Consider the following 26,527-nt stretch of genomic DNA (forward strand, 5'->3'; position numbering starts at 1 on the left):
ACGCTGAGGCCGTGTCCCACATACAGCAACTAGAAGGATGTGCAACTATGACATACAACTACCTACTGGGGCTTTAGGGGAAAAAATGGCGGAGGATTGGCAATAGATGTTAGCTCAGAGCCGGTCTTCCTCAGCAAAAAGAGGAGGATTAGCATGGATGTTAGATCAGGGCTGATCCTCCTCACAAAAAATAAAAAATAAAAATAAAAAAGACGTGGAGAAATTGGAACCCTTGTGCACTGTTAGTGTGAATATAAAATGGTATAGTCCATGTGAAAAACGGTATGGCAGTTCCTAAAATAAATTTAAATAGATTTACCCTATGATACAGCAATTCTATTCTGGGTATATACCCAAAAGAATTGAATAAGTGTCTCAGAGAGATATTTGTAACCTGTTTTCATAGCATCATTATTCACATAGCTAAAACATGGAGGCAACCCAAGTGTCCATCAGCAGATGAATGGATAAACAAAATGTGACATATATATACAATGGAATATTATTCGGCCTTCAAAAGGAAGGAAATTCTTTGCTACGGCATGGATGAGCCTTGAGGACATTATGCCAAGTAAAATAAACCAGTTACAAATACTGTATGAATCCACTTACATAAGAATAAGTCAAAATTATGGAGTCAGAAAATAGAATGGTGGTTGCCAAGGGCTGGGGGGAGGGGGAATGGGGAGTTATTGTTTAATGGGTACTGAGTTTCAGTTTGCAAGATGGAAAGAGTTCTGGAGATGGATGGTGGTAATGGCTGCTCAACAATGTGAATGTATTTAATACCACTGAATTGTACACTAAAAATTATTAAGAAGGTAAATTTATGTTATATGTATTTTACCACGATAAAAAATGGAAAAAATTTTAATTAGAAAAAATACAACAGAAAATTATTCTCTCACATTTCTGGAGGCCAGAAGTCCAAAATCAAGGTGTCGTTGGGGTTGGTTCCTTCTGGAGTCTCTGAAGGAAAATCCATTCCACGCTTCTCTCCTCGCTTCTGGTGGCTGCTGGCAATCCTTGGTGCCCCCTGGCTTGTAGACGCATCACTGCAGTCTCTGCCTCCATCTTCACATGCATCTTCTCTTCTGTCTCTAATAATGACACTCACCAGTTGATTTGGGGCTCACTCTAATCCAGGATGATCTTATCTCGAGATCTACCATACTTACCTTTGCAAGACCCTTATTCCAAATAAGATCACGTCCTGAGATTTGGGGCAGACATATCTTTTTTGAGGGGTAGCCACTATTCAACCCACTACATGCCATTATCCCATAGGATGCTATTTCACTAACCGGAAGAAAAAATCAGCCTCTTGAAGTGACCATTGCCTTAAGCTAGGGCTTACGGTTTGGTGAGAGGAAGGTGGAATAGTTCATGCTCCTATTCACTGTTGGCCAACTGCCCTCATGCAGTTAACAACCTGAACAACTCTACGCTGTGATTCTGGGAGTCAGGAGTTCTCAATTCAAACAAGGATATCTGGCTGAGGATAATCAAACTGGGAGGCTGAATAAATGACTGTGGGAGACAGAATAATGGCGCCCCAAAGATATCCACATCCTCATCTCCAGAACCTGTGAATACGGTACCTCACGTGGCAATGGGGAATTAAGGTGCTAATCAGCCCATCTTAAAATAAATAGATCACCCTGGATTATCTAGGTAGGCTGAATGTAATCACAAGGGTTCTTAAACGTAGAAGAAGGAGTCAAAAGAGTTAGTGCCAGAGAGATGCAGTGTGAGAAGGACTCAACTGGCCGTGGATGGCTTTGAAGATGGAGGAAGGGGCCGTGAGCTGAGGAATTCAGGCGGCCTCTAGAAGATGGAAAAAGCAAGAAAGCAGACTCTCCCCCAGAGCCTCCAGGATGAATGCAGCCCTGCCAACACCTTGATTTTAGCCCAGTGAGACCATTTTTGAACGTCTAACCTCCAGAACCATAAGACATCTGTGTTGTTTTAGGCCACCAAGCTTGTGGTCATTTGTTACTGCAGCCATAGGAAATTGATACAATGATCTTCAAGTTTGGGGCCTCTGGTGTGAGACTGGGCAAATTCCCACATCAGCATCCTCTCCATGTCTCTGTCCCCAGAATCTGCCCCTTGGGATTACAATGCCGAGAACGTCATCCAGTTGGCTCTGGCTGAAAAGTTTCTGGTGATCCTGGGAGTCTTCCTGGTTGATGTCTGGCTCAGCAGAAAGGCTTCCTAGAGGAAGCCAAGAGCTTGTTGGTCTCAGCCAACCAAGGCAGAAACAAACATAAATGACACCCAAAGATTCTCCTCTGACCAGTTCTTGAGTTGAACATACAGCTCTGGCCATTGCTCATGTTCACTTTGGGGAGATCCTGGAGTGGAAGATGCTGAGACAATGAAGGAGGTGGGGAAGGAGGGATGCATCAGTCCTTGGCCAAATCCACAGCTTTTCCTCGTACTTCAGCTCCCTTGCTTCTCCACAGTGCCTGATGCTTGCAATCCCAGACTCTTTCGAACTCTTCCATCATCAGCTTTGGTGATACGAGGTGGGTTTTCTCCTCCCTCTGTCTCACTCCCATCCCTTTTCCTTCATCTCAGTTCCGACTCATCGGATCCACCAAATCTTGGCCCTCAACCTACACATCTTCTCTTGCCACTCTCTCCACCCCTGGAGAACTCATCTCCTCCTAGTGTGTCACATCTCACCTCTAAGGAGATGACCCCCACTCCTGAACTTCCAGTCCCAAAGGACTTCTTAGATGGACCTTCTCATTTTCAGCTGTCTCTTGAACACATGTGTTAATGATGGTTGGTCCTGACCACATGGGGAAAATAGTGCCTACTAGTGAGGCAACGTGTTTATCTGCCCTCTCTTTCTATCTTTCTGTAGGTGCCATGGTCCTCCCACTGACCGGAGTCCAGGCACATACATCTCATCCACCCGTGTTTCACAACGTCCTCATTGAACGTCTCCCCCAGAGGACATGTTTAAAAATAATGACAGCAAAACAGCGTTTGTGCTTACTGATGGCCCCAAAATGTTCCTTTCCATGGAATACCATCATTTGCTAAGATGACCCATATTGCTAGCTTTTACGTTGTTTGTAGTCTTTCCATATTAAAGAAACACAATCAACGTTCTTTTACAAATCAGGTTGCACGCGTGCATGTATATTCATAGGCTACATTCCAGGGGAGGAATTTCTGGGTCTGCATCTGTGTCTTGAATAGAGACCATCAGGGAGATTCTGTGCTGAGGAAGACCCCGATGGTGTGTGTAAGGAGCGGGGGGCTAACAGAAAGACTGCCCCTAAGCCTGGTCACAGCTTTGTGGCTTCACTCCACGTCATGGATTAGAGTGTGAAGGTCAATATGGAGCCCTTCTCGGCACAAAAATTGAGGGTGGTGTGTGTGTGAGAGAGAGAGAAAGAGACAGATACAGAGAGGAGACGTTGAAATTTCCTGAGCCTGTTATAGGAAGATGTGGGAACTGGGAATATAAAGCGTTTATGTTCCCTCAAGGGAGCTAAGCCAAGTGCCGACTCCATAATGTTGGAGAAATATAATTAAACAAAATCCAGAAAACTTCTCCACAAAAGTAAAGAGGAAAAAAACCAGTTTTATTAGAGTAAGCATTAAACCAGAACGTGAAGCTCATCACAGACAATCCACTAAAGAGATTGCAAAAATAGAGATTGCAAAACAGAATATAGATACTGTACACAGCCAAGCAGATACAACTCATTCCGTACATGTTCTCAAAATAAGCAACACCAAGTCTTCAAGTAACATATAGTCACACATAGTTCACCCTAAATTTATCTGATGATTGGGGTGACCATCTGTGTTAGCTACTTGGCTTTATGCAGAGGAAAAACAAACTACTCACATCTTTATGACAGGAGATGGTTTTGCAACGTGGAGTTAAGGCTCCTGCCCTCCTTCAGAGACTGGGAGACAGAAATGCCATCTCCCTCAATGTTTAATTCCAAAGAGATGCCTTCCTGGTCCTTGAGAAAGACATTCCTGGGTCATAAAGCTGGCAAGAGGTTTGTTTGCCTTCTCAAGAGATTTACACACATTTCAAAGGGACAGAGAAAGAACTTGCAAGTTTTCTAAAGTAAATGCTCCAAGAAACGGGAGGGGAGACATCTCTTCTCTTATTTTCCACAGGAAGAATTAAGCCTTTTATTTTTCATTTGTAATTGCCCTTACACTTTTAAAATTTTTTTTACTTCTTTTTTTTAAATTATTTTATTGAGATCATATTGGCTTATAACGTTGTGTAAATGTCAGGCATACATTATTATATTTCAGTTTCCATATAGACTACATCGGGCTCACCACCAATAGCCTAGTTTTTAGATCTCACCGTGAGCTCCCAGGTCATGATGCCAAATGGGCAACTAGACCATAGCTTCCTGAACTCTCCCACAAGCTCCCCACTGAGTCTTGAGTTCAGGCTGGAGATATTCATGACTACTTCTCCAAACCTAGCACCGAATCTCCCAGAACTTCACTCCTCCATCCCTCCCTCAGCCCAGCCCCTGGTAAGCACAATTCTATCTTCTGTCTCTGTGAATTTGACTTCTCTAGATACTCCAGGTAAGTGGAATCATACAGTATTTGTCTTTTTGTGACTGGCTTCTTTCACTTAGCATAATGTCCTCAAGGTTCATCCATCTTGTAGCATGTGTCAGTGCTTCATTCCTTTTCAATGCTGAATAATATTCCATTGTATGTAGATACCACACTGTGTTTATCAATTCCTCTGGTGATGGACACTTGGGTTGCTTCCACCTTTCAGGTATCGTGAACAATGCTGCTAGGAATGTGGGCATACAAAGAAAGCTGCTCTGAACATGGGTGGAAAACAGTCTGGCAGTTCCTCAAAATGTTCCACATAGGGTTACCACATGACCTAGCAATTCCAGTCTTAACTGGAATATCAACCAAATTTTCAGATTCTCATTTTCTGGTTCATTTTGGTGGCAGTGTTTGATAAATACTATTTGCACCTATGTATTTCTGTAAACAGGACTGGTGCTGTGGAGCGACTTGCATATTTCTTTTTAACTGTCTTCTAAGTACTTAATGTTCTTGGTTGCTATTGTAAAGAATTTTAGTTCAAGAGTGCCCTCTGGTGTCAGCGTAGTGAAGTACAGCTTTTTACCAGACGGCTCCTGTGGGGGAAGGGGAAGTAGGGGAAAGGTTTATGTCCTTAATATTTTTTATTTTCTTTTTTCTTGCAAAATCCTGAATGACCCCCCTTTTTCCCTTCACCATACAGTGTCCAAGAAGTGCCTCTCCTCTGCTTTTAATTCTCTCCTCTCACCAGAGTCACTTTTCCAAGAGAGCAGTCAGCGCGCTGATCTGTCAGAATAGTTTTTTACGGTTTTCACACCTTTCTCTTTCTGGTGGTGGTTTTCGAACAATTTTAGGCCTGCCAGTAGCGCCTATCTTCTCATTCGCACAGTTTTTCTCAAGCTGTTCTTGCAGCGTCCATGTGATACACCCACGTGATGAAATCGTGTGCAGGTATTTTTACAAAAGACTGTGGTCGAACTTTGTGTAGCAATATAGAAAGATCTTCAAAGATCTATCGCTACTTGTTTGAAAAAAGCACGATGCAGAAGTATATTATAGTATGCTACCATGTGTAGGCACTCCTTTGCTTTTATATATTGAACTTAATTTTATTCTACTAATGCATTCACATGGTTCAAATATAACAAAATATGAAAAGAGAGAGCATGAGAGATTGCTCGCTGGACATTGGTGGTTTTTTTCTTTTTCATTTTATTTGGGATTGTTTTGAAGTTCAGGCATTTTCTATCTTCTCATGCTGAGTACGTGGGTTTTGTGCTGTTTGATTTGTTATTCTGCATTGCTTTTATTTTTTTCAGTGTATCTCATTTATTTTGAAACAAACTTACAGAAGGGTTACAAACACAGTACAAAGCACTTTTTTCCTGAACCATTTGAGACTATGTTGCAGATCTGACGCCCCATCACCCAAATACTGATTGTGTTTCCTGAAAACAAGGACATTCTCCTACTTAATCACAAGACAATCATCAGAATCAGGACGTTAATATTGCTCTGCACTGTGTTTAGATGTTATATGGGCGACACGTACTTATGCAGTCGTCATAGTCTTCAGCTACCCAGAAAGCCCAAAATATTAAATAAAATCTTCATCACGAATGAGTGGCCCCAAGTCCATGGATTCTGCCTGTTTGGTGTCATAGACTGGTGTCCCCAGTCTAATACCCTCGAGAACCACTCCCAAACACATTCCCTAGGGTCATGTCAATACATATTAGCCAGGGCACTCTGCTACTGGCAGCCCGGGTTCGGATCCTGGGTGCGCACTGACGCACCGCTTCTCGGGCCATGCTGAGGCCGCGTCCCACATACAGCAACTAGAAGGATGTGCAGCTATGACATACAACTATCTACTGGGGCTTTGGGGAATAAAAAGGAGGAGGATTGGCAATGGATGTTAGCTCAGAGCCGGTCTTCCTCAGCAAAAAGAGGAGGATTAGCATGGATGTTAGCTCAGAGCTGATCTTCCTCACAAAAAAAAGAAAACAAACAAACATATTAGCCAGACACTGCCACCCTTGCACTGTGAGCTGGGACCTGCCACAGGAGACAAGGGGCAGGAAAGGCAGGTCTTCAGGTGAATGAACATCATCTCATGAGACATTTGCTTAGGGGGAGACTGTGACCTCCGATCAAGGGGGTGTTGGTCTCTTCTTGCCAGGAAGTCTCAGGGAAACTAGGCAGTTCAAGATTTTCAGGTTTGTTCACACAAATGACTGAGTCCCAGATCTCAGTTGGGTCCCAAGGCTGCGTATTTCATTTCCTTTGAAGCGCTGCCACTGTTTTAATGAGACCCCTGGCCTGGTTTTCAGCACAGCCACCCTGCAGCCACAGGAGCTCATGGTCTCCTTCCAATCTGCTATCAGGGACCTCTGAAGTCCATGGCGTGTCTTCAATAGGAAATTGGCTGCTCTGAGCCAGTCTCTCTCTTTTCCTGAGGCTTATGTCACCTTCAGAAGCAGACACCTTCTTATCATTTGTGTTGTTTCCATAATGATCTGTTGAATTCTAAAGGCACTTGATCTCCCAGCACCTTACCTTCCCAATGAACCACCGGTGAAAACAAATAATCGTGATGCCACCACACGCTGGGGATTAGCTCCATCTCATCTGCCATCAGTTTGCAGCTCCTAACGCTCACAGCCCCGGAAATGGATCCAGATCCATCTGCATCGGTGGTCCTCATCTGAAGGTGACTTTTCTGCTCCAGGGGACGTCTCGTAATATCTGGAGGCAATTTTGCTTGTCACATCTGGGAGAGGGGGTGCTACTGGCGTCTAGTGGGTAGAGACCAGGGATGATGCTCAACATCCTACAAGGCCCAGGACGGCCCCCCGCCCCACAGCAAAGAATTATCCAGCCCCGAATGTTAATGGCGTTGGTGTTGGAAAATCCTGCTTTAAGTCCATTACCTCTTGGCATCCCCTGGGGAACTTTTATGGGTTTTAAGATGAGTACGTGACCTGAGATAACCCAACCAGACAAATGAAGAGAAGTACTTCTCTCTCCCACTGGATAGAAAAGAAAAAAAACAAGTGGCTCAAATTGGCTCTGGCAGCCATCTCATGACCCCCAAAGAGATTGTATTAGTTTTCTCTGACTGTTGTAACAAATTACCCTCAACTTGGTGGCTTAAAACAACATAAATTTATTCTCTCACAGTTCCAGAGGCCAGAAGTCCAAAATCAAGGTGTCAGGTGGGCCGTGCAAGCTTCTGAGGTTCAGAGGAGAGTCTGCTCCCTGCCCTCTGCAGTTCCCGGGGGGGCTTGGCCGTGTCTCGATTTGAGGCTGCGTCGTTCCAATCTCTGCCCTCCGTCTTCACGTGGCTTCTCCTCTGCTCTCTCCATGTTCCCTCTTCTGCCTCTTTTAAGGACACTTATGGTTGGATTTAGGGCCCACCTGGATAACCTAGGATGATCTCATCTCGAGATCCTTAACTTAATTACATCTGCAAAGAACCTTTTTCCGAATCAGCTCACATTCACAGGCACCGGGGGTTAGGACTTGGACGTATCTGTTATGAGGCCACCATTCAGCCCACTAAAGAGACCCAGCCTTGGGATGGAGATGACCCTGGTAAAGGTCAAACAGTCAGGCGGAAGGAAGCTTGACAATGTCCTGAACCCAAAGCCCGCCCTACCTCCAGACTCCTACTACTGTGAAGTAGTGTTCCTTCTTGCCCACGCCTGGGGTGAATCAGCCCAGCTTACACCCTTGAGTATTTCCTGCCATGGGCAGCCCACGGCATCCTGACAGAATGCCCGAGCCCCGGAGGGCAGCATGAAGGACTGGAGACAGACTTGGGTTCCTTGTTGCAAAGAGCCCACCCCATGAAGCATCATCCTTGACGTCGATTCCTCCATCTGCTTGTTACTTTGCCGCAATCTCCTCTCTGGGCTTCTGTGGGTTCCAGGGGTTTTCAGATTGGTTTCTGTCACCTCTCATCTCTCGGAAGGTTATAGTGAGGTTTGAGAGCCACCTCACAGCCCTCGGGGAAGTAGACAGGGATTGCACCGACCTGTGAGTCAGTGTCTGTGGTCCTTGGGGTCTCTGTTTTAGAAAGGAAGCAGATGTGAATCGAGGGTTTGTGGCTAGAATTAGCCCAGAGCCACTTTGCATGAGTCTACAGGACAGACAAGTCCCCGTGTGGTCAGCCACCCTCGTGGGCTGGGCTTCCCTCCTTTTGTTTAGACCCACGACCCCCCAAAAGAATGGGCTCCAGAATCTGCTCTAAATTCCCACCCCTCTTCTTGCTGAGACAGCCCAAGTTTTTTTTTTTAAGCAGGCAGTTAGTGATGGTGTCTGCTCATTTCAGTTGATTCGCTCATAAGCGACCATGGTGACACTGATTCCGCTTAATTTCAGCAGAAAGGAATTGAATTGAAAGGAAGGGAAGTATGTGGGGAAGCTCCCAGAGTCAGGAGAAAAGCTAAGAAACCAGGTTTTGAAAAGGACAGTGTGTTAGGCAGAACAGTGGCCCCCCAGAGACGTCCACATCCTCACCCTGGGAACCCATTACTTTATGTGGCAAAGGGGGATGAAGGTGGCAGACGGAATTAGAGCTGCAAGTCAGCTGACTTGAAAGGAGGGAGATGATCTTGGATTACCTGGGTGGGCTGAATGGAATCACACGGGTCCTCACAAATGGAAGAGGGAGAGCTAGAGAGACGGCAGCATGAGAAGAACTTGGTCTACCACTGCTGGCCCTGATGAAGGAACGGGCCACAGGCCAAGGGATGCCGGTGCCTCTAGAAACCGGAAAAAGCAAGGAAATGGATCCTCCCCTGGAGCCTTCAGAAGGAACCAGCCCTGCCAACACCTTGACTTTAGCCCAGAGGGACTCATTTCAGACTTCTGACCTCCAGAACCATGAGAGGGAAAATCTGTATTGTTGAAGCCAGTTTGTGGTAACCTGTTACAGCAGCTCTAGGAAGCTAATACAGATAGGAACCAGGCAAACGCCAGGGATGCAGGGACCGGGAGCTGATAGACATCTTTGGCCGCCATTTTGGAACAGACATGTTTAGCCTTGGTGTCAGCCCCATTGAGACCCAAATTCAAGGAGAAGGTCTGACTGGTCTTGCTGAGTCACATTCATATGCCCCCTCGTCACACATGGAAGGACAAGGTGCCCTGACTCAGAGACCTGCCAAAACTGTAGCTGACAGGCAGCAGGAAGAGTCTATGCAGGAGCTTCCGGGTCGGTGAACTCGGGGAGACAGGTGTGCCCAGAGAGGGCACGGAGGCTCCTCACCCCTCCCCACATGCCTTGCTCTACGCACCCCTTCCATCTGGATGTTGCTGAGTTAGCTGACATCACCAGTAACAGGACAAATAAGACATCGCGTGTCCCCTGAGGTAATGCACCGTGAAGGACACAGCATCACTTCCGTGGCATTCTTATCAAAAATGCGTAACCTGATTTTAATCACTAGGAAGTAACAGACATGGGGCCAGCCCAGTGGCATAGCGGTTGAGTCCGGGGCACTCCACTTCGGCAGCCCAGGTTCGTGGGTTCAGATCCTGGGCGCAGACCTACACCACTCATCAGCCGTGCTGTGGCAGCGACCCACATACAAAATAGAAGACGACTGGCACAGGTGTTAGCTCAGGGCAAATCTTCCTCAGCAAAAAAAAAAAGAAAAAAAAAGAAAGAAAGAAAGAACAGACAAACCCAAATTGAAGGACATTCTGTAAAATACCTGGCCCGTACTCTTCAGAAGTGTCCAAGTCACGAAAGACAAAGACTCTGCAGTTTAAAGCAGACTAAGGAGACACGACAACTAATGCGAGATGTGCTCCTGGAGTGGCTCCTGGGTCGGGAGCAAAAAAGAGTTTTTCTTTTGACGTAAAGGCCCTTACTGGCGATCAAATTTGGACATCTGTAGATTAGATATTAGATACTGGTTTTATCAATATTATTTTCTTGACTTGGATCATCGTATTGTGGTTACATAAGAGAATACCACCATCTCCCCAGGTGGGTCCTGTACATATACTTACAGAATCAGGGGGTTGAGGTTGTCCCCAGACTACCCATCTGGTAGAAGTGCTTCTCAAACTTGTTTTTCCACGATCCCACAGTAAGAAATACGTACACCACATAAGTAGATACATATACATATATGTGTATCTCCCTTTGATGGACAGGCTCTCAGGGAACCCCCCCATGACCCGTCTCCTGGTAGTCACTTCCTTGCATAGTCCCCTCTTTTGCGATATGACTGTATCTGCAGCTTGCTTCTAACCAACAGAACACCCTCTGCAATTATATCAAATTTTAAATTTCTTTTTTTTTTTTAAAGATTTTATTTATTCATTTTTTTCCCCCCAAAGCCCCAGTAGATAGCTGTATGTCATAGGTTCACATCCTTCTAGTTGCTGTACGTGGGACTCGGCCTCGGGTTGGACGGAGAAGTGGTGCCTTGGGGCGTGCCCGGGATCCGAACCCGGGCCACCAGCATCAGAGCGCGCGCACCTAACCGCCAAGCCACGGAGCCGGCCCCAAATTTTAAATTTCTTTAATGTTAAAATATTTTTCTCTTGATTACTGAGCTTTCTGGCCCCCTCGATTCTGTGCCCCAGCTGAGTGCCAGCCCCATTTTGAACACAGAAGACGCCCAGACTTCAACAACTGTTGCCATGTGGAAGGAGGGAAGGGAACCCTTCAGCTCTAAAAAGTCTGCGCTTCTGACTGGTTTATTGCCCCGGGAATATTTAAACTGACGACTTGGTTTCGTAAAAGGAAGAAATGCATGAGTTGGTTCTGTTCAGCTCACTGGCACTTCCCCACACGCACGCACAAAGGAAGAAAATAAACCCTACGACTCAACAAGATGTTTTATTCTTACCATTAAAGAGCAAGTTGGAGAGTCTAGTGTTTAAATTACCACAGGAATCAGAGGGAAGGTCGTGACCCCAGGCATCCTGGGTCCTCAGCAGCAGCAGCTGGTGTGTTTTTCACTCCATGCTGTCCCAACCATGACTCGGAGACAACAACGCCAGATCTGTGCCGGCCAGTTCTCCGGGGTATCCCCAGCACCTCACCAGTCTGGCACATGAAAGATCCTCAGCAAATATTCACTGGCAAGGAATTTGCAGCTGCCACTCACCGAGCCAGGCAATAACTGGATCCTATGAGGTAGTCAAGTTATTCTCCACATTTCATAGTTGGAGAAACCAAGGCTCAGAGAGGAGACTAGAGGTGTACAAGGTCCCACAGGGAGCCACGACCTCAACTGTGTCTGTCAGACAGCTTGCCCATGGGCCATACAGTCCCCCACCACGGCCGCCAGTGGCTCTCCTGACATAGCCCACACCAGAAGGGAGCTGACTCCTCCCTGGGCAGTCCCCAATTTAGATTCCCAAGGGAGGCATCTGCTGGCCCAGCTCACCTGTTGGCAGCAGAGGACACTGTACCTGCCAGCCCCCGGGTCAGATGCCCAACTGCAGTCCAATCCACTGTGGCCAGAAAAGAAAGAAAGAGAAAAGGAGCCAATACTGCCACTTAGAGGGTGCTGCAGGTGTGACAGCCAGCAGTCCTCGGTCTTGAGGCTCATATCCTGCCAATACTGCCACCTAGACGGTGATGTGAGCATGGCAGGCAGCATTCCTTGCCCAAGACTGCCACCTAGAGGGTGACGTGGGCATGGCAGCCAGCATTCCTTGGCCAAGACTGCCACCTAGAGGGTGACATGAGCATGGCAACCAGGTTCCTTGATCTTGAGGCTCATACAGTGCCAATACTGACACCTAGAGGGCGCTGCAGGTGTGACAGCCAGTGTTTTTTGGACTTGAGGCTCATACATTGCCAATACTGCCACCCAGAGGATGATGAGGACATGGCAGCCAGCTTTCCTTGGCCAATACTGTCACCTAGAGAGTGATGTGGGCATGGCAGCCAGCCTTGGTCTTGCTGTTCCAGCCTGACGACTCCACCTCCCTGCTGGCTTTACATTTGCTCTCAGAGGTTATTTGGGGAGAGGCTGTACCTTCACAGAGGGCCCCTGGGACATCTCCAAGCCCACCAGGTGTGCACTTTCAGCCCAAAGCCTCCGGGCGACCTCCTCGTCCTCAGCCTCAGGGGCTGGAGCCTTCTCTTTGAGTCCATCAAAGTACTTTCCAGAAACACCCTCCAATTCTTCTGCCACAGCCAGGTAGGTGCTGGGCTGGGCCGCCAGCTGGGGGCTCTTGACCAGCAGCCAGAAGATGGGCCCTGCAATCAGCCCACAGAGGGTTCAGTCCACACCCATTCAAAGAGGAGGATCCAAAAACCCCTACTCCACCCCCTGGGAGCTTAGTGCCTGCTGAGGCCAGAAGTGGGCCTGGAGTCCCACAGAGGCCACATCCAGGCCTTTGCCTCTGTGGTTCCCTCCACCAGGAGTTCCCTTCCCTGGCACTGCCCAGCCAAATCCCTCCAGATGCAGCAACCAGTCCAAAAGCTGCCTCCCCCAGGAAGCCGTCCTGGCTTTCCCAGGCAAATAGAAGCTCTTCCTCCTCCCTGTCAGCCCCAAGTCCTCACGCCACCCCATCTTTCTTTAAAATAACTTTTATTTATTGAATGTCTCTGGTGCCAGCCTCAGCTTAAGATCCTTGATACCTAGCACCCACCCACTAAATGTTGTTTATGATTATAAACACTAGTTATAAAGTTCTAATTATTTATTCAGCATAAATCTAGGCCAGGCACTGTGCTGTCCCTTTTAAGGGAGGCCTCATCTTATCCTCCCAAAGAAAGGGAGGCAGGTACTATTCTGGCCCTCACTTAGCATATTAGGAAACTGAGGCTCAGAGAAGTGAAGTCACTCCCCTGGGTGGCACAGCTGGTTTTGGGAGAAGCTGGAGTTATCCTGAGCACAGCCGGACTCCAGGAGTCAGCTCCATGGACTCCTCCTCTGAGACATGGTTTTCTTATCATCAAATGGGCTCTGGCCTGTGTCTTGGGGGCATCTGGCTGGTGGACCAGATCGACATCGACATAGAAAAGTGACTTGTTCTTGGTACCATGGAAGATACAGGGGAGGTGGCAGAAGGGAAGCCCCTGAGACAGTCTCCAAGTGTGATGTTAATTTTATGTGTCAACTCAACTGAGCTAAGGGACACCCAGAAAGCTGGTAAAACCTTCTTTCTGGGTGTGTGTGTGAGGGTGTGACCAGAAGAGATTAGCATTTTAATCAATAGACTGAGTAAAGAAAATTCTCCCTCTACAATGTGGGTGGGCATCATGCAATCAGTTGAGGGCCAGAACAGAAGAAAAAGGTGGAGGAAGGGCGAATTCAGTCGCTGTCTGCTTGAGCTGGGACATCCATCTCCTCCTGCCCTCAGACACTGGAGATCCTGGCCATCGACTCAGATCGGGACTTACACCATCAGCTCCTCTGGTTCTCAGGCCTTCAGGTTTAGAGTGCAACTACACCACCAACTTTCTTGGGCCTACAGTGTGTAGATGGCAGATCATGGGACTTCTTAGCCTCCATAAATGCATGAGCCAATCCCTCCTAATAAATCTCTCTAAATATCTAGATATCTAGATATAGATACAGATATAGATATAGATATAGATACAGATACAGATATAGATATAGATACAGATATAGATACAGATACAGGTTTAGATATAGATATATCCTATTGGTTCTGTTTCTCTGGAGAACTCTGACTAATACACTAAAGGAGGGTCCTGGGCCACAAGCTAGGAGGACAGGGGTTCAGCTAAGGGACCCCAGGCGAAGGGGGTACTTACCGAGCATGAAGCTGGAAAAGGTAGAGCTGTGCATGCCTGTGTGTCTGCCCAGCTCTGTCCTGGCCACACCGGGGTGCAGAGCGTTGACGGTCACACCAGTGCCTGGGAGAGAAGGTAAGATAAGGTGGGGGGGGGGGCGGATGCCAGGTGCACTCCTTACCTGGAAGGCCAATGCTGCCCACCCTAAGCTCTGGGACTCCCCATCCTGGGCTGTTTCCACCCCTGAATCCACATCACCCTCTTGCTCTGAAACCTCCAGGTCAAGTGGTTTCATCTTGCAGGGCAGCTCTGTTGCATGGCTGCCCAGAGCCAGAGCCTCTCAAAACCTGAGTTTGTGTGAAAATCACCTGGAAGGCTTGAGAAACCCAGACCGCTGGGCTCCACCCCCAGAGAGTCTGAAGCAGCGGGTCAGCGGGGTCTGAGATGCTGCAATTATGACAAGCTCCCAGGTGAGCTGACGCTGCTAGTCCACAGACCCTCTTTGAAAAGCAAGGGTGAAGGGCAGATTTTTCAACTTCAGCACTATGGACCCCAAGTTCAGATCATTCTTTATCTTGTGCATTGTAGGATGTTGAGTAGCATCCCTGGCTTCTGCCCACTAGATGCCAGTAGCAACACCCACCCCATCCCCACTCCCTGAAGTGACAGCCAAAAATGTGTCCAGACATTGCCAAATGTCCACTAGCCTAGAGCACGAAAGGCTCAGATGCCTGTCCAGGATGAGCAGGGAAGAATGCTGTGATTGATTAGTGATGTCTGCTAATGCCGTGATTGATTACTGATGTCTGCTAATGCCGTGATTGATTAGTGATGTCTGCTTCAGGCACCAGCAGGGAGCACGGTGGTATGTGCCATACATTTGCCTACTCTGTCCTGGAGCCAATGCTTGACCTCCCATCAGCCCACGGTCACAGCAGGACTGTTCCAGGCTCAGAGCTAAAGGAAGAAGGGGCCAGCGAGGCTCGCCATGCACGCACCTTGCAGCTGCCGGCTCAGCTCCTTAGTGAAGAGGACAATGGCCAGCTTACTCTGGCAGTAGGCTGCTTTGGTGTCGTACTTCCTCTTCTCCCAGTTCAAGTCATCAAAGTCTATGTGCCCAGCAACGTGGGCCAAGGACGAGAGGTTAATGATCCGCGAAGGCGCCGAGGCTTTCAGCTTGTCCAGCAGTAAGTTTGTCAAAAGAAAGTGACCTGGGTGAAGGATGACGAAAAGATAACTTTCACTGAACTCTTCCCAGGTGCATAGGACCCTACTGAGAACATCACCATATTTCACCCTCCCAATAACCCATGGTTCTCAACCGGAAGCAATTTTGCCCCCCAGGGAACATTTGGTGATATCTGGAGGCAATTTTGATCGTCACAACTGCAGAGAGAAGAGGGAAAGCTACTGCCATCTAGTGGGTGGAGGCCAGGGATGCTGCTCAACATCCTACAGTGCCCAGGACGGCCCCCACAACAAAAGAATGATCAGCCCCAAATGACAAGCCCTGTGAGAACCCTATGAAGTCAGCTAGAGAAGAGACTGCCTTCTGCCTCCCAAAACCTTTTCTCCATTTCTTCTTCAGTAACAGAATTTTTGGCTGTGCAGACTGCCCAGTGAAAGACTACATTTCCCAGACTCCCTTGCATCAGGTCATGTGACAGTCCCAGCCAATAGGAAGTGAATGAAAGTAACGTGTGTTATGGATTGAATTGTGTCCTCCCACCCCCTAAAAAAATATGTTGAAGTCCTACCCTCCAGTACCTTAGAATGTGACCTTATTTGGAGACAGGGTCTTTACAGAGATGACCAAGTTGGTCATTAGGGAGGCCTTAATCCAATATGATTGGTGCCCACCCAACATCCATTTCCCCCTCACTCTTACTAACAGAACTCTAGTTGTACTCAGGATGACAATAGATAGACTGACAGAGTGACTGAAGGACAGACAGAGTGACAGACAGACAGAGACTGGAGGACTGACAGATGGAACCATCACAGGGTTTTCTGAGTGGCTGAAGAACTGACAGACTGAGACTGAAGGACAGATAGATGAACGGACAAAATGCCAAGAGACAGATGAGGATCTGAAGAGCTGACTGGGCATCCAGTGATGAACGGGCAACTCTCTGAGCCACCAGAGGACCCCATGAGTGGCCACCCTGCCACCTCGGAAAGTGGAGGAGGATTCCCTCCCAGGGCTGTGTCTGGCCCACTGCAGACCCGGCTCACGTCCCAGGCTGACACCGACACCGTGCAGCCCTCAGCCCGTGGCCTCACCCATGTAGTTAACTCCAAACTGCATCTCGAAGCCGTCCTCGGTGGTCCAGTGGGGGCACCGCATCACGGCCGCGTTGTTGACCAAGACGTGCAGTTGGTCCTCCTCTGGAAGACAGGGATGAGGGCAAACGCATCAGCTCCGGGCCTGCCACTGTGGACAGAGCCCCCTGCTCTGGGCTGAACAGTGTCCCCCAAACAACCGTGCCCACCCAGAACCTGTGAATGCAACTGTTCTTGGAAAGAGAGTCTCTGCAGAAGCAATCAAGTTCAGACGAGGTCATAGGGTGGGCCCTAATCCAACGTGACTGGTTCCTTACAAGAAGAGGAAATCTGGACACAGACATGCACACAGGGAGAAGGTCGTGTCATGACAGAGGCAGAGGGTGGAGGGATGCAGCTACCAGCCAAGGAAAGCCAAGGACTGACGGCCACCACCCGAAGCTGGAAGAGGCAGCAAGATTCTACCCAGAGTCTTAGAGAGAGCACGGCCCTGTCGGCACCTTGATCTTGGACTTCTGGCCTCCAGAACTGTGAGAGAACAGGTTTTCCTTGTTTTAAGCCAGGTAGTTTGTGGTGCTTTGTTACGACAGCCACAGGAAATGAATACACCCACACCTTAGCCTTGGAGGTCTTTTCTAAAAAAAGAAAGAAGCCACATCTGCTGCAGGAGCCTCTGGGCCTCAAACTGGGGGGTTACTGGTGGGGGCTGGGGCTCTGTGGGCAGACAGTCCCACGTCTGGTTCCCAGCTCTGCCGCTTCACTTGCACAAGCGACGGTCCCTCGTGGAACCTCAGTTTCCTCATCTGTAAGATGGGATGAATAGCAGCGCCTTCCACCCTGTATCAGTTTGCTACGGCTGCGATGACAAACAGTGTGACCACACACTGGGGGGCTTACAGAACAGAAATGTATTGTCTCACGGTTCTGCAGGCTGGAAGTCCGAGATTGAGGAGTTGGCATGGTTGGTTCCTTCTGAGGTCATGAGGGAGAATCTGTCCCAAGCCCCTCTCCTTGGCTTGTAGATGGCCGTCTTCTCCCCATGTCTCTTCACCTCATCTTCCCTCTGTACGCACCTGTCTCTGTGTCCAAATTTCCCCTTCTTATAAGGACACCAGTCCTATTGGATTAGGATCCACTCTCATCACCTCATTTAACTTGATTACCTCCATAAAGACCCTACGTCCAATAAGGGCACATTCTGAGGTACTGGGGAGATTAGGACCCCAACACACCTTTTTGAGGGGGAACAATGGAACGCACAAACACTCCCAAAGTGGTTTTCAGGATCAGTGGAGATAATGAATTAGTGATCTGGCACCTAATAAACAGAGCCTCAATTCTGTTCTTCATTTGGGGCCAAGGGTGTAGCACAGCGGTCAGGAGCACAAGCTCTGAGCCTTACAGATGGGGGTTCAAATCCCCCGACTCTACCCCCAACCAGCTGTATGATGCTGGCCAAGTCACACGGCTTCTCTGTGACTCAGTTTCCCCCTCTGTAAAAACAGAATAATAACAGAAACTGCCGGGTAAATGGTATAATTATTATTCACTCAGCAAGTATTTTCTAAGAACCTCTTACTGGGCGCTGGAGATACGGGGTGGACAAGACAGTCATGGACATTGGGGGGCAGCCGAGAGTAAAGCACATACCAACCACACATAAGGGAATTCTCCAGCGAGAAGAGCTGTGACAGAAGCACACAGGAGGCCGTGATACAAGATATTATGGTGCTGTAAGGGAGGCCAGGGGCCCCTCTCAGCAATGACACAGAAGCTGAGACCAGAAGGATGAGACGGGCCAGCCACATGAGGATCCAGGAAAGGGCAGTCTTGGTGGGGGCACAGCACATGCAAAGGCCCTGAGGCTGGAACAAGGCTCCATGCGCAGTGCTGGGCACCCGGAAAGCCTGCACTGACTTTTTGTTTCGTTTTGTTTATCTGGGAATGCCTTCATTTTTCCTCATTTTTTAAACCGTGGTAAAATTCACCTAACATAAAATTCACCATCTTAACCATTTTTAAGTCCACTGACTTTTTCATTCCTGGCTGTTGTGCTCAGGGAAACATCAGGAAGCCAGTACTTGGCTTGCCAAAAACATCAGGCTCAACTTAATTTCATCCTCAACACAACCCTGTAAGGTGGAAGGAATTATTATCCCAAGTCCTGGAAGAGGAAAGTGTGGCTCAAAGAGGAGACGCTGTCTACCCAGGTGTGGCCAGCTCGGGTCCTTGCTGCCCCCACAGCCCTCCAGGGAGCTGAGCGCTCTGAGCACCCATCTCCAGACCTGGAAACAGGGATGAAAGGGGCTCGCAGGCAACATCACCTGGGACAGTGTCCATAAAGGGCATGGTGCTGTCTCAGGTACACAGAAGGCGCTTAATGAATGCTTATCCACCCATCCCCCTTAGACCTAGAGGCTGGCGTTGCTCCCTCACTGCCCTACATAATCTCCACCACAGCACCTCTGACACCCACTCCATGATGTGAACGGCTCTACCTTGATCCCCTGGGGCTTAGGGTGGGTGGTCAATATGAATGAACGAATGGATGGATTAATGGATGATCAATGGATGGATCAATGGATGCTCAATGGATGGGTGAGCACCTGCACCTGTCTCCCCTACTGCTCTGAGAGCACTCTGAGACAGCTTTGATTCATCTCCACGTACCCAGCTCCCAATCAGGAGGTCTCAGAGAGTGCACCACTTTCCCTTTATCCACCCATTAAGTGAATACTCGAGTATTTAGAGAGTGAGGCACGTCGACACTAGACAAGGAGGTCTGCCAAGCCCATTCCAGTGCCAGTCCAGAGGGGACGAAGCAGAGAGGGTCGGCAAGGGTGTTCACTGCAGCCTTATTTATAAGGGAAAACTGGCAACAACCTAAATGCCCAACAGCAGGGAATTTGACAAATAATGGGCCCCTTACACCCTGGCACTCACAGCGGCCTTTAAAAATGTGTTGCCAAGTCTATTTAAGGATGTAAGGGAACAGAAAAGTGTACAGCTGTGGTCTTGGTTTCGTATAAAAATATATAACTACACACACACATACACACACACACACGCACCCAAGTGCATTAGAAAAAAGACTGGAAGGAAACACGTCAAAAGCTTAACAGTGATTCCCCCTTTTAGAATGTATTCATACATCAAATCATCACATTGCACACTTGAACTATATTACAATTCTATTTGTCAATTAAACTTGAACAAAGCTAGAAAAAATAATATGCACAGATATTATACTATCTAGTATATTTATATATATAGTGTACATATTGTATATATATAATATATACTATACAGTATATACATAGTAGTTAAGCAGAAGAGAACACTATGGAATAAATCAAGACTTTGAGCCTAGTTCTGCAGAGTCAGATCTGTAAACAATGTGTTTTACCTGCAGGTAGTGTCTGTGGATATTTCTACATCAGGATTCACCAGAATTCTCCTTCCTCTATCATATTACTCACCCATCACACAACTGTTCTTCATCTGGTCTCCCTCATGCTTAGCACTGAGTCAGTACATGTAGGTATCATAGCTGGATTGATTATCAAATAATAAAAATAAACAGAAGTATTCAAAGCCAATCTTCCTGCATATTATTAATTTGTATTGTCGAAATAAAGAATAATAGCTATCTTTTCAAAATGAAGCCTTCGTGATTTAGGGAAAAAAAGGGTAACAGTGATTCCCTTGGGGTTGGTGTAGAATCAAAGGTGTTTAGTTCTTTCATCTTCACACTGTTCAGTATTTTATAGATTTTCCATAACGAGCTTGTATGTCTTTGCACTGGGGTAAAAAAAATCCTCAGTAAATGTTTACTTCTTCACTCCTCCTACCAGCAGTTGCTCTGTCTCCCGCTGGCTTTCCTGCCTTCATTTAACACCGAGTTGGGTAGAGAGGACGAGGCTGTCTCAAAGATCTACGAGTGCCCTCCCTCCCATGTGTGAGAAATCACATGTACGAGGATGTTCACAGCAGCAAGAGGCTGGGGGCGAGCCGATGCCGTTCACAGAGGACGGGCACAGGCGGTCTGTCCTGTCAGAGCCACGCGGTGGAATCCAGTGTAGCCACAGGACAGGAATGAGGAAGCTCGGCCCACAGTGACTCCACGAGAGAACGGGGGAGACAAGCACCGGGCAGCACCACAGGCTCCGGTTTGGATAAAAAAGCCAAGGGGAGGTGTGTACACCTGCGTGCTTTACAAATGCGTAAACTGTCCCAAACGACACACAAGAGGTGGCACACAGTGAACACATCTGAGGAAGGCATCCTGGGGGCGAGGGGCAGGCGTGGCAGGGAGACGTTTTGCTGTATCCCCATTTGTACTTTCTGAACTTTATATCCTGTAAATGTTATTCCCATTCAAAAAAATAAACACGTAAACAGCTCTGAGAACACCCAGTGGGAAACAAAAGGAGTGAGTCATCAATCGGTGTGACGGAAGCACAGAAAAATGCCAGCCTAATCCCTGGATTTGTGAAAAGAAACACCCAGCAAAGAAGTGGGCGTTCCGGGTACTCCGCACGGTGCCTCTGGGCCATACCATCTGTCCCTAGTGAACCCTGCCGTCACAGGACTAAAGCCGCCACAGACAGTCCCTACCTAACCCAATGGGCATGACTCTGTGCCGATAAAACTTCATTTATGAAAACTACAATTTGAATTCTATATAATGGTCACGTGTCATGAAATATTATTCTTTTGATTTTTTTCAACCACTTAATAATATAAAATATGTAAATATGAAAAATGATAAAAACCTAAAATCTTCACCCTTAGGCTGTACAAAAACAGGCAGTGACCAGATCTGACCAGGGGCCACAGTCTGCCAACACCCCGATGCAGGACCTGCCTGGTTTAATTCGCTCCTCAAAGCCTGGCCACCCAAGACCTCCGCCCACAAGGCCAGCGTCCTCCCTCCTACCTTCAATGATCTTCGCTGCAAACTCTCGGATGGACTTGAGGGAGGCCAAGTCCAGGTGCCTCGCGTTGACGTGGTGATTAAGGGTCTCCCTGCGAATGTCCTTTGCCGCCGCCTCGCACTTCTCCATGTCTCGACAGGCCAGGATGATGTTGCCCCCTGGAAGCCCAGGACAGGAAAAAATATTAAAAAAAAAAAATCCAGGTATATATACCCAGGACAAATGAAATATATAAATCCGCACAAAAATGTGTACACACATGTACACAGCAGCACTATTCACACCGGCCCATAGGTAGAAACAACCCAAATGGCCATCAACAGATGAAGGGATAAACAAAACACGGTCAATCCATACAATGGCATATTACTCAGCCATGAAAAGGAATGAAGCACTGATACACACTACAACATGAATGAACCTCAAAAACACACTGAGTGAAGAAAGCCAGACACAAAAGGACACATAGTGTATGATTCCATTTATACAAAATGTCCAGAATAGGCAAATCCATACAAGGTAGACTAGTGGTTTCTTGGGAGGGGTGGGAATGAGAAATTAGGGGGCAATGGCTAAGCGGAGTGAGGTTTTGTTTGGAGGTGATGAAAATATTCTGAAATTGAGAGCAGCAATGGTTGCACAACTTGGTGAATATACTAAAAATCATTGAAGTGTACACTTGAAAGGGGTGAGTTGTGTAGTGTGTGAATTAAATTTCAACACAGCAGTAAAAACAAAAACTTGAAAAAAAATTAGAAAAGTGATAACAGGAATCAGGTGGCAAGGATGTTGACCGTGCGTATCTTCGTGGCTTATCCCGCACACAGCTGGACCCAGCTGCCTCTTACACATCCCGCTGCCTCCTCACATGGTCCAGAACAGAACTCATCGGACCCCTGAATCTGTCCGTCCTCCCCGTGGCAGCCCAGCCCTCAGGACAGCAGTGGGTGTGTCTGCCCAATTTCCCTTCTCACCTTTTCCTGGGAGGAGCACATGTCCCTTCCACAGGGAAACCCCGTATGGTGGTGGGGGGCTGCCCATCATGGCCACCACTGTCTGACCTCAGGGTGGACAGGAAGCTCACGCCTGGGCCATCAGGGTCCCATTCCCCTGGCCACCCCAACTCGACAAGCCCAAAGAAAGCTTCCCATCTCCCGCACCCCTCACACCTGTCCTGCCACAGTCTTCCATCCCAGCCCTGGTAGCCCTGGTCTTCTTTGACCCCTCCCTTTCTCTGCCTGACCCCACAGTAAACCCCACTGATTCCAACTTCCAAAGAGATCTGCCTATGCTGAGGGGGGCACTTCTCCTCCATGGACTTCCCCCACAACCCCAGCCCAACCATGAGAAAAACGTCTTACAAACCCAAATTGAAGGGCGTTCTACAAAATGCCTGACCAGTGAGCCTAGGAGAGCCTGAAGCCAGGCCTTGACCCCCAACCTCTGACCCAGGCCCCGACCCAGCCATTAGGACTGAGTCCAACGGCAGCAGGAATGAGCAAGGCCGAGGCAAAGAGAAAAGCCAAAATTAAAACATGCTGAACGTCCACAGCCTCCTCTGAGACCCTGAGCCCTCCCGGACCTCTTCCAGGGACACGATCCTTTTTGGCTTAAGATGGCGTGATTTTGGTTTCTGTCACTTGCAGCCAAATGAATCAGTGACCTTACCAACCCCCAGGAAACCACGCTCTCCACTGCCAGACCTCACACCCACGCCCTGGGCAGAGAAAGCGTGTGCCCGCTGGGACATCACCTCTTTTGGCCAGCTCCAAGGCGGTCTGCTTCCCGATGCCGGTGTTGGCGCCCGTCACAATGACGGTCTTCCTGGGAATGGTGGCCTTGCTGGGACAGGCCCCGCCGGCGACATAGTCCCTGAAGGTGAGAAACTGCACAGTCAGTTCTATCTGTCTGTGCACCCTCGCCACACGTGCCCCTGATGGTTAGGATCTGGGGCAAATGGCCCCTCTGAGGTTATGTTCCCCCAGCAGAAAGGTGGGAACATCTCATAACTCCCAGGGGCCGTTGTCGGGTTACAGGTAAAGGGCTGCGCACAGGCTCAGATGGGGGAGCCTCCGCGACGTGACAGTCATTATTGTATAAAGACACACTGCATTTGTTTCCTGTGGCTACGCTAACAAACCACCATGACTCAGCCGGTTATAACGACGCAAATGTAACATTCTACAGGTCTGCACGTCAGAGTCCAAAATCGGTCTCCCTGAGCTAAAATCAAGGTGTCTGCAGGGCTGCGTTCCTTCTGGAGGCTCCAGGGGAGAATCTATTTGTGTGCCTTGTCCAGCTTCTGGGGCCACCCACATTCCTTGGCTCGTGGCCCCTTCCTCCCTCTTCAAAGTCAGCAACGTAGCATCTTCAAGTCTCTGCCTCTGATCCCTCCTTCTTATAAGGACGTTTGTGATGACACTGGGCCCACCTGGATAACCCAGGATCATCTCCCCATCTCAAGGTCCTTAACTCACTGACATCTGCAAAGTCCCCTTTGTCACGTAAGGAACATACTGACAGGTTCTGAGCATTAGGACGTGCACATCCTTGGGGGGCCATTTTTCTGCTACTAAACCCATATTCCACAGAGGCTAAATACTGGAAACAACCAATGTCACCAACAGGGGACTTCCCAAATAAACAATGCCATCTCCACATGAGAGAAGGGCACTGTACAGCATGGTAGCTGCCAGCCACCTGAGACCAATTTTTAATTTAAATTAATTAAAAATAAATAGCCATACTTTTTTTCCCCCCAGGGTATTCAGTTATCTTTCATTTTTCCCACGCTGGCACTTTATTATTATCTTTTTTTTAGCTTTCACAGAACTGAAAGACGATATAGTATGAATAAAAATAAAAACAGCAGTCGATGAATTTTATTATAAGGAAGAATTATTTCCATCTTCTAGAGCTTTCAAAAAAAGGTAATTAAAGGGGCCGGCCCGGTGGCGCAAGCGGTTAAGTGCGCACGCTCCGCTGCGGCGGCCTGGGGTTCGCTGGGGTTCGGATCCCGGGCGCGCACCGACGCACTGCTTGGCAAGCCATGCTGTGGCGGCGTCCCATATAAAGTGGAGGAAGATGAGCACAGATGTTAGCCCAGGGCCGTCTTCCTCAGCAAAAAAAAGAGGAGGATTGGCGGATGTTAGCACAGGGCTGATCTCCTCACAAAAAAAAAAAAAAAAAAGGTAATTAAACTCAGCCATAAAAAAAGATGAGATCGTGCCATTTGCAACAACATGGATGGACCTTGAGGGTATTATGCTCAGTGAAATAAGTTAGACAGAGAAAAACAAATACCATATAATTTCACTCATGTGTGGAAGATAATAGATAAGGTGAACAGATTGGTGGTTAGCAGAAGGGAAAGGGGGAGTGGGGAGGGAGAAAGGGGGAAGTGGGCACATTTGTACAGCAACAGATGGAAACTAGACTTTTGGTGGTGAATATGATGCAGTCTATATATAAGTCGAAATATAATGACGTACAGCTGAAATTTACACAATGTTATAAACCAGTGCAACCTCAATAAAATTTTTTTTAAAAAGGTAGTTGATATTTACAAATCAGGAGTTCAATGAATTATAAATAACAAGACACCGGCCAACTAAATGAAAAAGACTTTATCAGATCAGAAGGAACAAGCTCAAAATGAAGCCTCATCACAGAGCAGATAAATAAACCCAAAGGTAATTATTCAAAGAGATTTACAGTCTATCCTTCATTCCCTTAAAAAAAAAAATGTACTTCAATATTCCAATTACTTTCTGGCCTGTCTCCCAGCCAATCTCTTCTCTTGTGTAACTGTAATAAAATTACATATTGCTAATCCTTTTTTTTTTCATTTGAGGTGAGAACATTTAACATGAGATCTACTCTCTCAACAAATTTCTAAGTGTACAATACAATACCATATGGTTAACTGTAGGCATAATACAGCTATACTTTAAGTGCTCAATAGCCACCTGTGATGGCTCTCATGATGGACAGCACAAAAATAAAACACTTCCATCATCACAGAAAGTTCTACTGAACAGTGCTGCTACAGAATATTTGGTAGCTGGTTTTTTGGGTTTTTTGTTTTTTTTTTTTAAGTGACATCCGTTGCCAATCCTCCTCTTTTTGCTGAGGAAGACAGGCCCTGAGCTAACACCCGTGCCCATCTCCCTCTGCTTTATATGGGACGCTGCCACAGCACGGCTTGATAAGCTGTTCCTCAGTCTGCACTAGGGATCCGAACCTTCGAACCCACCGAAGCGGAGCCTGCGAACCTAACGAGCACGCCACCGGCCGGCCCTGGTTTTGTGTTGTTCTACTTTTAAGTGAATTAGCCTAGGAAAGACAAGAAAGAACTATGTATAGATCTCGTGCAACACGACTGTGTCATTTACTGAATTGGACAATTCTATTTGTTTCTCCAATTTCCCATAACGAGAGCGGAGGTGGCGTACATTTCCCTTGCACCCGGGCCAGCACGTGACACATGGGAACTGCTCAACAGATATTCGCTGACGGAAGGAATTAAACAAAGTCCGGAAGTAACTAGACCAAAATGTTTCCAGGGGCCGGGTCCGCCGCTTCCTCTGGGTGACCTTGGGCCGTGACCTGCGCTCCGGGGCCTAGGTTTGCCCGGCATTCTCTGGGAGCACCGCCGGTGGGCGGGCTGGAGGACTCCCGGGTGGGCGAGGAGCCGGCGATCTCTGCCCGGACTTCCCTCCCTCGCCGCTGCCCACCGGCCGGCCATCGCCGCGCCCGCGGGGCCGGCGCATACTCACTTGAGCAGCACGGCGCTGCCCGCCACCGTGCCCAGCACGGACAGCGGCAGGAGGTAGCGGTTCATGCCGGGCCGGAGCCGGGGTGCAGCGCGGAGCCGCCCGCAGACCCGCCGCCCCGGGTCGCCCCCAGGAGCCGGCAGCCCGGGACCCACGTGGGGAAATGCAAGCTCCGCTGGGGACCGAAGACTTCCGGAAAGGGGCGGGGCGAGGCATGG

The 26,527-nt window shown here is 48.1% G+C and overlaps 1 protein-coding gene across 4 annotated transcripts; it reads right to left on the bottom strand.

Annotated features, from left to right (window-relative positions):
• Positions 1-910: 910 nt before the first annotated feature.
• On the bottom strand, positions 911-26,456 carry RDH13 (retinol dehydrogenase 13). Of its 4 annotated transcripts, none has more exons than XM_058530277.1 (7): positions 26,313-26,456; positions 23,288-23,406; positions 21,537-21,692; positions 16,598-16,702; positions 15,313-15,525; positions 14,336-14,437; positions 911-1,100 (listed from the first exon to the last, which is right to left on the bottom strand). In XM_058530277.1, the coding sequence occupies exons 1-7, from the start codon at positions 26,375-26,377 to the stop codon at positions 934-936; spliced, it is 927 nt and encodes a 308-aa protein (XP_058386260.1). In that variant the 5' UTR covers positions 26,378-26,456; the 3' UTR covers positions 911-933. The 4 variants fall into 4 exon arrangements, with proteins under 4 accessions (XP_058386260.1, XP_058386259.1, XP_058386263.1 ...); XM_058530276.1 differs by lacking the exon at positions 911-1,100 and adding an exon at positions 11,422-12,808 and having other exon boundaries at positions 26,313-26,453; XM_058530279.1 differs by lacking the exon at positions 911-1,100 and adding an exon at positions 12,815-13,546 and having other exon boundaries at positions 26,313-26,455.
• Positions 26,457-26,527: the final 71 nt, after the last annotated feature.

Source organism: Diceros bicornis, chromosome 34 (assembly GCF_020826845.1).
Source record: "Diceros bicornis minor isolate mBicDic1 chromosome 34, mDicBic1.mat.cur, whole genome shotgun sequence".
NCBI classification, from domain to species: Eukaryota; Metazoa; Chordata; class Mammalia; order Perissodactyla; family Rhinocerotidae; genus Diceros; species Diceros bicornis.